We start from the raw sequence: 14,392 nt of genomic DNA, 5'->3' as shown, positions 1-14,392 counted from the left end.
ATGCATTTTTTATATATTACAAAATATATTAAAAATATATATTTTTTAATAAATACTTCATATTTTTTTTTTAACATTTAAAAGGTAATTTTAACATAGATTTGTAAATGCATTCCAAAAATGTAGATTAAATGCATTTTTAAAGACATGCAGTATATTTGAAAATGTATTTTTAAAAATATTTTTCAAATATTTTGTAATAAATATGCATTTCAACATACAAAAAATATATATATATATATATATATATATATATATATATATATATATATATATATATTTTTTTTTTTTTAAATATATTGAATACGGCCAAAATTGTAGTATTTCGAATATATGTCAATATATTTGGGAAGAATATTTTTAAAATATATTTAAAATATATTTTTCTTCCATGTGGGAATACTCTCGATGACAGCGTCTGGGAAACAAGTCGGGGTCAGTAACAGCGAGGCAAATAAGTTACAAGGCAGGAGGCGGTAAGTGGAGTCCACAAAGAAGGTCTAAGTCACATCGAGGAGGCAGTGCCGAGGAAGGAAGGTAAGCCGGGTCATACACCATCCACCATACACAGTAAGATGGAATCAGAAGACCAGGTCTCATGTAAACAGGAACATGCTGAGGAACACTCAGCAACTTCCTTCTGCAGTGCTTCAGTTTATATAGACCACTGGGCACCAATACCAGTTCCGAGGATGCATGCTAAGTTTTGCACATGCGTGCCTACATGCTACAAGGGCAGATTTTATTGCACATGTAAATTATTATTGGTATCCCTACAGCGATGTGAATTCATCTTTCCTTACAACCATCCTCAAACTATTACCACAAAGGTGGAAGCATACAATTGTCTAAAATGGCAGCTGGAAACAGTCAATCACAGCCAAGTGACTGGTAGATCGCACTCTGGGCTTGCTGGGCCACCGTTTCTAGAGCGATAATATGCGGGGCTGCAACGACGGAGTGAACAGGCGGCCGCATTTGCCAACACTGCTTCTCTAGTTCTGGCAGAAGGCCGCAGCGAAGTGATACAAACAGCACTCCGCCCAGAGGCATATTTACCACAAGGCAAACACGGCATTTGCCTAGGGTGGCATTTTTTAGTGGGGCAGCACTGCCCCCTGGAAGAAGGGACATATACAGCATGGGGACCAGGTGGGATCTGTGAGAGGCTGCTTGATGGTGTATGCAGAGCCTGACTGGCTCTCTCGGGTGGGGGGACGATGGGGCAGGGGTGCTGTTGGTTACTGTCAGGCTCTTTCCGTGGTGGGGGGGGGGGGGGGGGAGGGGTTCTGATGTTTGTTGCTGTCAGGCTCTCTACGCCAGGGAGGAGGGGCGTCCGATTTTTGTATTGCCTAGGGCAGCGCATAACCTAAATACACCACTGACTCCGCAGCTCTGTATCCGGCCGAGGACCGTGCAGCGCCAGGTGGGGTAGGGGCAGTGGGAGTAGAGCTCCTATGTGAGGAAGGGGAACATCAGACTGCACACTGAGTACCATGGTCTTGCAGAAAGCCCCGGACCTGGAACACTCAATAAATGAGCTATACAGGAGGCAAGACACTTTTCCAGCATACTATCCTACACTCTGCCCACCATCAGTTGTGTATTTAGGTTTTGTGCTGCCCTAGGCAACACAAAAATCAATGCCCCCCGCAGAGAGAGCCTGACATTGACAAACAACACCCCTGCCTCCCACCCGAGAGAGCCTTCCACTACCACTGCCCCTCATACACCAGCCACCATCCCCCATGGCGAGAGAGAGAAAGGCACACATCTTCACAGCTCCGGACATCCCGGGAACGAGAGTCGGGCTGTGCATACATGAAACCCACAGCCTCTCTCTTGAACCCACCAGGTAAATACACCCCTCAGCCTTTATTTTAAAAGTGGTTTTGGAAATATTCAGCAATACTTGCCTATTTAAGGTGAAATATGTTATGTGGTCTGTATTCAATAAAGTCTTTTTTCATTTTTCACATTATGCTGCAGTTGGTTTCCTAGTGCCTCTCTCTTGAACTCACCAGGTCTCCATACCTCGTTTGTCGCTTCCTCCATGGGCAGTGCTGCCCCCCCTGAAAAATGCTGCCCTAGGCAAATGCCTTGTTTGCCTTATGGTAAATACACCCACTGTTCTCCCAGGTTCGTTGCAGTAAATCCTATGCCCAGCCACAGAGTGGTAAGTTGGCAGCCGCTGTGTGCTGTAGGAAAAGAATATACAATTGTGCCGATGGATGTGTGGTTAGTACTGTCACTCTGCTCTCCAGGGGTACACTGCTCCATTCGGGTTGTGAGAGAAGGTGAATGGGGCCGCTCTGCAATCACCCTGCAACCTTCTGCAGTACAGTGATCAAGGGGTTAAAGCAGGTGGTGAGGAGGCACTGCATCGCCTCCTCACCACCTGCTTTAATCCCTTGTACCCCGCACTGGTATGCTGAAATGTTTTTTGCACACAGTTGAGGGGCATTTGTGGAGTGGCCCCATTCATCTGAATGAGTCACAAACGACAACAGGTGGTGTGAAAAATCATGTTAAATAGGAGTCAGTACACACCTGCCATCATTTAAAGTGCCTCTGATTAACCCCAAATAAAGTTCAGCTGTTCTAGTAGGTCTTTCCTGACATTTTCTTAGTTACATCCTACAGCAAAAACCATGGTCTGCAGAGAGCTTCCAAAGCATCAGAGGGACCTCATTGTTAAAAGGTATGTCAGGAGAAGGGTACAAAAGAATTTCCAAGGCATTAGATATACCATGGAACACAGTGAAGACATCATCATTAAGTGGAGAAAATATGGCACAACAGTGACATTTCCATGACCTTGACGTCCCTCCAAAATTGAAGAAAATTGGTCTGGGAGGTGGCCAAGAGGCCTACAGAAACATTAAAAGGAGCTGCAGGAATATTTGGCAAGTACTGGCTGTGTGGTACATGTGACAACAATCTCTCGTATTCTTCATATGTCTGGGCTATGGGGTAGAGTGACAAGACGGAAGCCTTTTCTTACAAAGAAAAACATTGAAGCCTGGATAAATTTAGCAAAAACGCATCTGAAGTCTCCCAAAAGCATGTAGGAAAATGTGTTATGGTCTGATGAAACCAAGGGTGAACTCTTTGGCCATAATTGCAAAAGATATGTTTGGTGCAAAAACTACACTGCACATCACCAAACGAACACCATACCCACAGTGAAGCATGGTGGTGGCAGCATCATGCTTTGGGGCTGTTTTTCTTTAGCTGGAACTGGGGCCTTAGTCAAGGTAGAGAGAATTATGAACAGTTCCAATTACCAGTCAATATTGGCACAAAACCTTCAGGCTTCTGCTAGAAAGCTGAACATGAAGAGGAACTTCATCATTCAGCATGACAACCACCCAAAGCATGATGAAAACAGGTCTGGGAGGCTGCCAAGAGGCCTACAGAAACATTATAGGAGCTGCAGGAATATGTGGCAAGTACTGGCTGTGTGGTACATGTGACAACAATCTCCCGTATTCTTCATATGTCCTGAAAGCCGCTGTATGCTGAAGGAACAGAATATACAATTGTGCCGATGGATGTGTGGTTAGTACTGTCACTCTCCCCTCTGCTCTCCGGGGGGCACACTGATCCGTTCAGGTTGTGAGTGAGAGAAGGTGAATGGGGCCGCTCTGCAATCTCCCTGCAACCTTGTGAGGAGGTAATGCAGCACCTCCTCGCCACCTGCTTTAACCCCTTGTACCCCACACTGGTATGTTGAACCATTTTTTGCAGACGGTTGAGGGGCATTTGTGGAGTGACCCCATTCATCTGAAGGAGTCGCAATTGACAACAGGTGGTATACCTCCTGCCACGGCATGCGTATACCCTCAGGTGCTGCTTCTGCGGCTAAAGCGGGTAGAGGTCCGTGTTTCTGTGTGATTCGGTGTAGTGCAATTTTGCAACCCATTCATTTAAATGGGTTGTGTATCGCACCAAAAAACGCACAAAAAGTAGTGTATGTACTACTTTTCAAAAACATACTGCACCAGATCGCATGTGTAATGGGACCGACCCAGACTGCCCCTGGGTACTTCCGTTAAAATACCGCTTCCTGTCCGAACACCAACCACAGACACCACAGCTGACCAATCAAGACTATACGACACCAGTCTTGAAGTAAACCAGGTTGTAGACTAATTTATTTGAACACAGATACAAGATATATACACTCAGGGGACAATCCACCCTCCCTGCATAATGACACAGGGTGGGGCAATCTACATTTAGAAACAAGAGATACACAGGTATTCAAACTTCACACCAGCAGACAGTCCGATCAGGAGGGAGGGCTGCTGGAGACACCCCCCGACTAAGCTAATACACAAACACATTCATCCCATAATAGTTTGCTCCCAAGCAAGACAAACTATAGAACAATGGGATGCAACCACATAACACCAAACATTCCACAACCCCCCATCCCACCTATCTCCTAGACATGTCTACACAATATTACGACAGATCACCCTGTACCCCTAACAGGCACAGGGTGACTTACACACAAGAGGGATATGGGGAGCTGAGACAGGGGTCTCCCCCCCTTCCCCAAAGTGAGCTGGGTTCCATGGGCCCCCCACCCAAAGTGACTCCCGTCACAGCATGATACTACAGTACCATGAAATCTGGTGCGGGCAAACACACTGCATTTGTGATCTGCGTTTGGGGTGCAGCAGATCGCAAAGGTGGTGCACCTGTCAGTGAAGTAAAACAACAAGAAGCGCACCAACCTTGCGCATTACCTCAGTAACCAAAATTTATTTAGTAAAAGAATGGTACTCACAAACAGCGAATAAAAACAGGCATGTAAGTCCTCCAAGGGACTTTAAAAGGCAAGAGGCCAGTGCGAATCCCATCATGGGGGTAGCCACTCAGTACAGCTGACGCATTTCAAAGGTCATGCCTTCTTCCCAGCTCTGAGGAAAAAGGCATGACCTTCGAAACACGTCAGCTGTACTGAGTGGCCCCTTGCCTTTAAAGTCCCTTGGAGGACTTACATGCCTGTTTTTATTCGCTGTTTGTGAGTACCATTCTTTTACTAAATAAATTTTGGTTACGGAGGTAATGCGCAAGGTTGGTGCGCTTCTTGTTGTTTTACTTCACAGTTCTGTTCGGGCTTCCCCAGCCTTGGTGTGGAGCTGCACGACCTTGTTTATTCCGGTGGTTGCTTTTCGGGAGTTTGATTTCATCTACTCACCACCGGCCTGGGTCCCGGAGCGCAGGAGAAATCGCATTTGGTGCGCCTTTCAGTTCAGGAAACGCACACGGAATGCACCTTTCCCGTACCATGTTCTTCTGTGAACTGGCCCTAATAACTGTACACGGTTTGGTGATCTTTGACTTCTCCCATGTTGTTCAGGTAGATCTCCACCTCTCGAAGGTTGCCTATCCCTGCTCTGAAATGACTTTGCTGTAATATTAACACTACCATTCACTGGAAACACTTGAACTTGTAATCATTTGGGGGGGGGGGCTGGTCGGGGTTCCACATACTTTTCGGCTTATAGTTGTTTGATGGTCAGGTGTCCACACATTTTTGCCCATATAGTGTAACTTTGTGTATGGCTAACATTAGTAATGGGTGGGAATGGACTGTATAATATATTGTGTGCTGCTGCCTTCTAGAGGACGCTTTGTATTACCTCTTCTTCTTGCTGACAATCATGTCCATCGTTTGCAGCAATCTTCGTTCTAGAGCCTGAATGTCTGCTTCGGTGACATTCCTTCAAAAAAAAAAAAAAAAAAGAAACCATAAAACATAACTATGGCAAATCCTGCACTTCAGCCTAAATATTTTCTTTTAAAATAAAACTAAAAAGAAAACTTTTTTTTTCATTGGAAAGAACAAGGGAGGGTTTTTAACCCCTGTAAGTATTTTTTGCCATCTATGTCCCATTGAGGAGATTTCCCTTCACTTCCTGTCTCATAGCCAGAACAGGCAGTGAGAGGAAATCCCCCCCAAAGTAAAGTAAACTGAAGATTTCCCTCTGTTCCTGATCTGATGACAACTCAAAATGTATGACTTTCTTTTACATTTGCAGTGGATATAAAAAGTCTACACCCCCCTGTTAAAATGTCAGGTTTCTGTGATGTAAAAAAAGGAAACAAAGATAAATAATTTCAGAACTTTTTCCACCTTTATTGTGACCTATAAACTGTACAACTCAATTGAAAAACAAACTGAAATCTTTTAGGGGGGGGGGAAGTAAACATAAAAAACTAAAATAATGTGGTTGCATAAGTGTGCACACCCTCTTATAACTGGGGATGTAGCTGTGTTCAGAATTAATAAATCACATTCAAAATCATGTTAAATAGGAGTCAGTACACACCTGCCATCATTTAAAGTGCCTCTGATTAACCCCAAATAAAGTTCAGCTGTTCTAGTAGGTATTTCCTCACATTTTCTTAGTCGCATCCTACAGCAAAATCCATGGTCCACAGAGAGCTTCCAAAGCATCAGAGGGATATCATTATTAAAAGGTATCAGTCAGGAGAAGGGTACAAAAGAATTTCCAAGGCATTAGATATACCATGGAACACAATGAAGACAGTCATCATCATGTGGAGAAAATATGTTGCAACAGAACCATCACCAAGAACTGGACGTCCCTCCAAAATTGATGATCAGATGAGAAGAAAACTGGTCTGGGAGGCTGCCAAGAGGCCTACAGCAACATTAAAGGAGTTGCAGGAATATCTGGCAAGTACTGGCTGTGTGGTCCATGTGACAACAATCTCCCGTATTCTTCATATGTGTGGGCCATGGGGTAGAGTGGCAAGACAGAAGTCTTTTCTTACAAAGAAAAACATCCAAGCCCGGCTAAATTTTGCAAAAACACATCTGAAGTCTCCCAAAAGCATGTGGGAAAATGTGTTATGGTCTGATGAAACCAAGGTTGAACTTTTTGGCCATAATTCCAAAAGATACGTTTGGCGCAAAAACAACACTGCACATCACCAAAGGAACACCATACCCACTGTGAAGCATGGTGGTGGCAGCATCATGCTTTGGGGCTGTTTTTCTTCAGCTGGAACTGGGGCCTTAGTCAAGGTAGAGGGAATTATGAACAGTTCCAAATACCAGTCAATATTGACACAAAACCTTCAGGCTTCTGCTAGAAAGCTGAACATGAAGAGGAACTTCATCTTTCAGCATGACAACAATCCAAAGCATACATCCAAATCAACAAAGGAATGGCTTCACCAGAAGAAGATGAAAGTTTTGGAATGGCCCAGCCAGTGCCCAGACCTGAATCCAATGGAAAATCTGTGGGGTGATCTGAAGAGGGCTGTGCACAGGAGACTCATACCCAAAAAGACTGAGTGCTGGAGTCACATCAAAAGGTTCTTCAACAAAATATTTAAGGGTGTGCACACTTATGCAACCATATTATTTTAGTTTTTTATTTTTACTTCCCTCCACCTAAAAGATTTTAGTTTGTTGTTTGAGTTGTGCAGTTTATAGGTCACATTACAGGTGGAAAAAGTCCTGAATTTATTTATCTTTGTCTCATTTTTTTACATCACAGAAACCTGACATTTTAACAGGGGTGTGTAGACTTTTTATATCCACTGTATGTTTTCAATGATAACAGTAGACATGACAAATAGAGAGGGTGACTCTCCAGAACGGGGGGCACAGACAGATTTTTTTTAATTTTGGATACAGTAAGAAAAAGGTAAAACCCCCCCACAAGGTTATTTTTTTGTTTATCTGTGTACCACTGGGGAAATTTCTTTTCATTTTCTGCCCCAAAAATGTACCAGGGAGTTCAAGGAAATTTCCCAAAAATTTGTCCCAAGAACAGGTGCCCCATTAGAAGATTTTCCCTTACCTCTTGTCCTGGGGACAACTCTAAAACTTTAGATTTCCCTTCACTTTCCGTTTCGGGGACAGTGGTCACTATTACAACTATAGGGTACTAATAGGGACACAGAACAGCAATAAACATTTGACGGAGGATCTAACCCTTCTCCACTTTATCCAAATTAAAATAAGGTTTTGCCAAGACATATAGTTTAGGTGCATCTACATCCAAGGAGCATACAGGTAATACAGTCATGCTCAAAAGTTTGCCTCCGCTTGGAGAATTGGTAATATACAGTTTGTACCATTTTTAAAGAAAATATGAGTGAGCAGGAAAAACACATTTCTTTTATTCCTTATGGGATTCATATTCAGCTGCAGGTCATAACAGAATGGCCCAATCATAAAACAGAACATGGCAACAAGTAAACAAATGAAATGCCCCCTGTTCATAAGTCTGCATCCCCTTAGTTCCTATTACTGTGTATTGCCTCCTTTAGCATCAATGACAGTGTGCAGTCCTCTGTAATAGTTGTCTGTGATTCCCTGAATCCTTGCAGGTGGTAGAGCTGCCCATTCATCTTGGCAAAATGCCTCCAGGTCATTCAAAATCTTCAGTTATCTTCCATGAACTACACATTTCAGATCTCCCCAGAGTGGCTCGATGATATTAAGGCCAGGGGACTGTGATGGCCACTCCAGAACCTTCATCCTTTTCTGCTGTAACCACCAGAGGGTCACCTTGGCCTTGTGCTTAGGGCCATTGTCGTACTGAAAAGTCCAACAGCGCCCCATGTGCAGCTTTCGTACAGAAGAATGCAAATTGTCTGCCAGCATTTTCTGATAACATGCTGCATTCATTTTGCCATCAATTTCCAAAAGATTCCCTATGCCTTTAGGGCTCACCCCCTCCCCCAAAACATCAGTGAGCCACCACCATGCTTCACAGTGTGATGGTATACTTGTTCCTAAAGGTCTTGTTGACCCCTCTCCAACAATAAAGCTCTATTTTGGTCTCATCACTCCAGATTTCAGTGTGCCAGAAGCTGTGAGGCATGTCAAGGGGGTTGCCAGGCATATTGTAACACGGTAAAAAGCATCAAACGAGAAGGTGCCACGTGGGGCTCGTTTGTGCAGCTCACCCTTTACTAACAACATTTTACAAGTGTTGGACTTTATGGTGTGCGGTTGGCTGTTTTTCTCTGGATGTGTCGGCAGTTCTGGGTAAGGACTAGCCTATACTTGGTGTAATCACCCAGACAGCCCAGAGAGTAATCCACTACAAAGGATGCTCCACTTTGGAACAGCAGCAACAAACCTTCGTATATTGGATCCTATACTGTCTGTACCTTTAGGTGTAAAAGCTCTTGTGCAATCCCAGACCTTTAATTGATCAGACTGAGTAGGGCACTGACTGTCCACTGGGCCCAATAAAGCAAAGACCAGGCAATGCTCACAAAGTATAACAAAAAACTTGGAAGATCTGGACTGAGACTGGCAATCTCCATAGGAACATCAACGTACCTTAAGAAGTAGGACATATAGGTATAGGGACAATTCACAGCACCAAAACCAGACAGTAAGGCCATCAGTGTCACCCCAATGACACCCACCCGGCTGATCAGCTGCTCAATGGAGAGGATTCCTGCAGGAAGAAGAGTCAGAATGTAAGTCCAGCTCTGAAACCCATCTACAGCTAAGTCATACAAGGGCATGCAAAACACTTAATGGATACTACAGACAGCATTCAATCAGTGACAATAGTGAATACGTAATCACATATAGCAAATCTATAAAATAGAATAGACAAGAAAACACACAAAGACCGTCAAAGCGTGGTCTTGTGGATAGTGACTTTCTAGGTACACATAGAAAAGGCGTCACTATTGTACGCTCCAGTGATAATTAATAGTGAAAACAAAATATGACCATACATGGTCTATAATAGTAAAAATAAAGTGACCTAAATGGGATACAAACACATAAGTGATATCATGACTAAGCCCAAAAACCATCAAAAACAAACAAACAAATAAAAGTAAATACATAAGTGAAACCCAGAAATAATGTCCAATTTGAAATACACTAAAGTGACATGTGACTTCCTCAGGGTCACCCTCAGGAAGTCACATGTTAACGGGACGTAACACGTAGGGACATGGTGATGTATTTCCGACGTGGACGGCATTGTTAGTATTTACCTTATTTTGACTATGTGATACTGTGAAACTGGATTAGCGCAGCACCATTTCATTTTAGCATATTATCCATTTTTGGTACATGGTCAGGTGCCAGCAGCTTTTCCTCAACTTATTTTTGGGTACTGTAAGGTAGAGCAGGAGGTCCTCATTAATAATTTAATACTAGAGACAGGCTTCTGAGGTGATACCTTTTATAAATGGTAAAAACTAAAGTCAAATCATTTTTTAATTTTGGATCGAGTAAAGGAGGGTTATAACCCCTGTTGTTTGCATTTTTTTTTTTTTCAATTTGTGTCCCATTGGGGAGATTTCTCTTCACTTCCTGTCCCATAATTAAAAAAGAAAGTGAGAGGAAATTCCTTCCCAAATGAGGGAATCTCTAGATGTCATCAGAACTAGTGTCTTCATTGGGGCTAATGGTAAACAGGATAAACAGGACAAGCAGAGAGGGTGAATCTCCCATCTCCCTCTCCACTTTATTCAAAGCTAAAAAAAAAAAAAAAAGTAAAGTTTTGTCTTTAGTTATACGTTAAACTCGAATGTTTACATTAAACTGGATGTGAATCAAAAAAGTGGAAGTGAAGGTTTTCTGTCTTATAATAAATATAATATAATAAATGGTAAATAATGGTAAATAATGGTAATAAATATAATATAATAAATGGTAAATTGTGCCTAAGCAGTACCATCCAATTTCTACATTTTGCTTGAAATTTCTCCTGGAAAACAGCAGTGCTCTTCTTGCGCCTCAAGCTCCATATCTGCAGTGTGAAATCATCTAAGGCACTGCTACCTCTGCCACCATTTTAACCGGCTTACTTGATAAGTCTGGTCCTGTCGGCCAGGATCAGAGGCAGATGCTCCATGTGTGTTTTATTATACACACCTTATATATACATTTTTTATTGATTATAATCAGTAAGGACATAAAATATATATACCGTGCTTTGGGCTGAGAATGGGGAAGGGGTCTCCCAGTTTCCAGAAGAAGTACATAAATGTCAACCACACGACACAGGCGAAGAGTAACCTCTGCCGATGCACTGCAGAGAAAGAGAAGTGGTTAACAGCGGGCACAGCGCACATCACGTGGAATGGCTCTAATTATACAAGAATAAAAGAAAAAAAGAATCAAAAAACATTCTAAACCCTCCACCACCCACCTAAACCCACCAGCAGATTTCAGACAAATCTAAGCCCCGGTTCACACTGGTGCAACTTGTCATGCGATTTGACAGTTCTAAATCGCATGAAAAGTCGTACCCTATTGCCGTCAACGGAAACACTCATTTCACATCGAATATGAAAAAAGTTTCTGCACTACTTTTTGCCAATTTCACTGCGACTTGCATAAACATCTGTTATATGAAGTCGCAATGAAATCGGCAGTGCAAATCATATGGAAATACAAAATCGTGCTGAAGTGGAAGTGAGTGGAGCTTATTTAAAGCCTGCCGCTGGGCTTACATTTCTGTTCTGACAGGGCAAAGTGGACAGGGAGAGAACATAGAACAGTACACACCTATCCCTAATCTATTAAACAAATTTGTAATAAAGATACCCAAACTTGTGCCTATTCTTAAATGGTGCTCTTTAAATATCCCAATTAACCAAATATTTACCTTAAAGTGTTCCTAAACCCCAGACCCCGCATTCACTATATCTGGTCTCCCCGGACCCTGCATTCACTATATCTGGTCTCCCCGGACCCCGCATTCACTATATCTGGTCTCCCCGGACCCTGCATTCACTATATCTGGTCTCCCCGGACCCTGCATTCACTATATCCGGTCTCCCCGGACCCTGCATTCACTATATCCGGTCTCCCCGGACCCTGCAGTCACTATATCCGGTCTCCCCAGACCCTGCAGTCACTATATCTGGTCTCCCCAGACCCTGCAGTCACTATATCCGCTCTCCCCGGACCCTGCAGTCACTATATCCGCTCTCCCCGGACCCCGTATTCACTATATCCGGTCTCCACGGACCCCGCATTCACTATATCCGGTCTCCACGGACCCTGCATTCACTATATCCGGTCTCCACGGACCCTGCATTCACTATATCCGGTCTCCCCGGACCCTGCATTCACTATATCCGGTCTCCCCGGACCCTGCATTCACTTTATCTGGTCTCCCCGTACCCTGCATTCACTATATCCGGTCTCCCCGGACCCCCCATTCACTATATCCGGTCTCCCCAGACCCTGCATTCACTATATCCGGTCTCCCCGGACCCTGCATTCACTATATCCGGTCTCCCCGGACCCTGCATTCACTATATCCGGTCTCCCCGGACCCTGCATTCACTAGATCTGGTCTCCCACAGTACACACTACATGGAAATTAAATTATTTTAGTAAATATAAACTACTAAATACCCTTTTCTCATCAGCAGTTAGAGCAGTCTTGTGACTTCTATCAGTGTCCAGCAGAGCACTGGTTAAAGCTTGTAGGAGGAGTTTTTATTCTGCTCTCACTGTCTTATGAAGCTGTATAACCCCTGACCCTCTGTCTGGACAGTGCTGATTGGCCCTGTGCTGATCACATGCACCCACCCAAAGAAAAAAAATAACTCTCTAACAATACACACAAAACTGATCATGTGCAGAGTTACTCCTAGAGCTCTGTACTATCAGCAGATGGATTGGGGCAGTAGAAGAAGAGAAGGATAAGAGAAGACAGGATCAGACAGCCTATTTACACAATGCTGAGGATTAACCCCTTAGGTTCCACAATGAGTATAACAAGCATGCTTTACTATATGTTTTGTTACTGTATTGTCTCATGTTCTGTCCCCCACTATATGGTAAAGTGCTGAGCAAACCTTTTGGCGCTATATAAATACTGTATAATAATAATAATAATAATAATATACAGACTGATTGTACTGTTGTGGGTTTGGTAACACTTTAAGTGACCATTGTGGGCAATGTGAAAGTCATATTATATATTATAATTCGCAGTAATCTACAGATTTCAATAAAACACTCAATGCGTTTCCTAATGCACCAAAAAAAGGTGCATGCATTACTTTCAGCAATGTACACAATATATCATAATGCACAGAATTAGAACTGTGATATGCTGCAATATAGGGGTGCTGTTTAAAATGAATGGCACCACAATGCACTGATGTCCAGAATGTCGATTGCTGAAAATAACTGCAGCACAACTGCGTAGATCCGGCTTCGGATACGTACTGCATTCTATGCGGTTGATTTACTAAAGGCAAATAAACTGTGCACCTTGCAAAGTGCAGTTGCTCCAGAGCTTAGTAAAGGAGGTAAAGCTTCCCTTTGCAAAGAATACCCAATCACATGCAAGGAAAATAAAAAATAAATTAAAAAAACTGAATTTTGCTGGCACACGATTGGAAGATGGAAGCCAGCAGAGCTTCCGCTCATTAACCTCCCTAGCGGTCTGATTATGTCCGTATTTCTGTGCTGAAAGCGGTACATTTTTTTACATGGAAATATGTCGTTTTTTATTGTAGGCCTGTAATTTTTAGGAATAACTCCCTGAAATCTGTCCAAACAAGAGTCTAGTAAACATCCCGGGTAGGATAAAATTTGAAACACGAAATCATAAATTATAATTTAAAAAATTATCATAAAAAATAATAATATAATAATAATACATTTAATTCAATAATATAATCAAACCAAAAACACTGAAATTTGAAACAGAGCGCCAAGTTCACACATCGCTGAGCAAAGTCGCAGAATCGTTTTCAGTGTCTGATGACGAATTTCCTCCACGAATCATTATCACTCAATTCTGCAAGTGGTTCTGATTTACTATCGCTGTTCTCTAGCCGGTCTAAAACCGCTTTTGACCTAAAGGGATGCCATGGACGTTTCTCAGTTTCCAGGCAGAAAGAACGGTAAAAATGCAGGCAGGGCGCCGGACAAAGCACTCGGGACAAAATGTATGTGAAATGGTTTGATACAGGAATGTTATACTATGTGATTTTAGTGAATTTAGTGAATGTCACTTTCAAATTTCCCGTCATTCCGTCCCCGTACGTCCTGACGTCGCAGGGGACGGAACCCAGATGACAGATGCCGGCATCCGCCGGAGGACATTACAGGGGACACTGCAGGGGGGACATCGCGGGAGCGCAGGACAAGGTAAGAGAAGAACAGATCCCGGAGCAACGCTTATTCCCGAGTGTAGCTCGGGGTTACTGCTTGTGGTACTGAAACTTTACCCCGAACTACACTCGGGAATACCGCCAGGAGGTTAACTAAGCTCTGGAGCAACTGCTATTGCAAAGTGCTCAGTCTTTTTGCCTGTAGTAAATGCACCCCTATGTTTCTATTTTCCCCTTTGCACCAAATAAAGGGGTTGATTTACTAAAGGCA

At 43.1% G+C, this 14,392-nt stretch overlaps 1 protein-coding gene across 2 annotated transcripts in view; it reads right to left on the bottom strand.

The window, feature by feature from the left end:
- GPHRB (golgi pH regulator B) overlaps nt 1-14,392 on the bottom strand; it is an 85,215-nt gene that overhangs the window by 56,498 nt on the left and 14,325 nt on the right. For both annotated transcript variants that reach the window (XM_089691918.1, XM_089691919.1), the window contains exons 6-8: nt 10,968-11,069; nt 9,350-9,470; nt 5,658-5,738 (exon numbers count right to left, since the gene is read on the bottom strand). In XM_089691918.1, the coding sequence (XP_089548044.1) occupies nt 5,658-5,738; nt 9,350-9,470; nt 10,968-11,069 (304 nt within the window). The remainder of the gene's footprint in view (nt 1-5,657; nt 5,739-9,349; nt 9,471-10,967; nt 11,070-14,392) is intronic.

The sequence above is a fragment of the Staurois parvus genome, unplaced genomic scaffold (genome assembly GCF_062004578.1).
Source record: "Staurois parvus isolate SC_StPar_1 unplaced genomic scaffold, SC_StPar_1.0 ptg000574l, whole genome shotgun sequence".
NCBI lineage: Eukaryota > Metazoa > Chordata > Amphibia > Anura > Ranidae > Staurois > Staurois parvus.
Note: the sequence above shows the minus strand (reverse complement) of the source record. Positions and strands in the feature narration are given on the sequence as shown.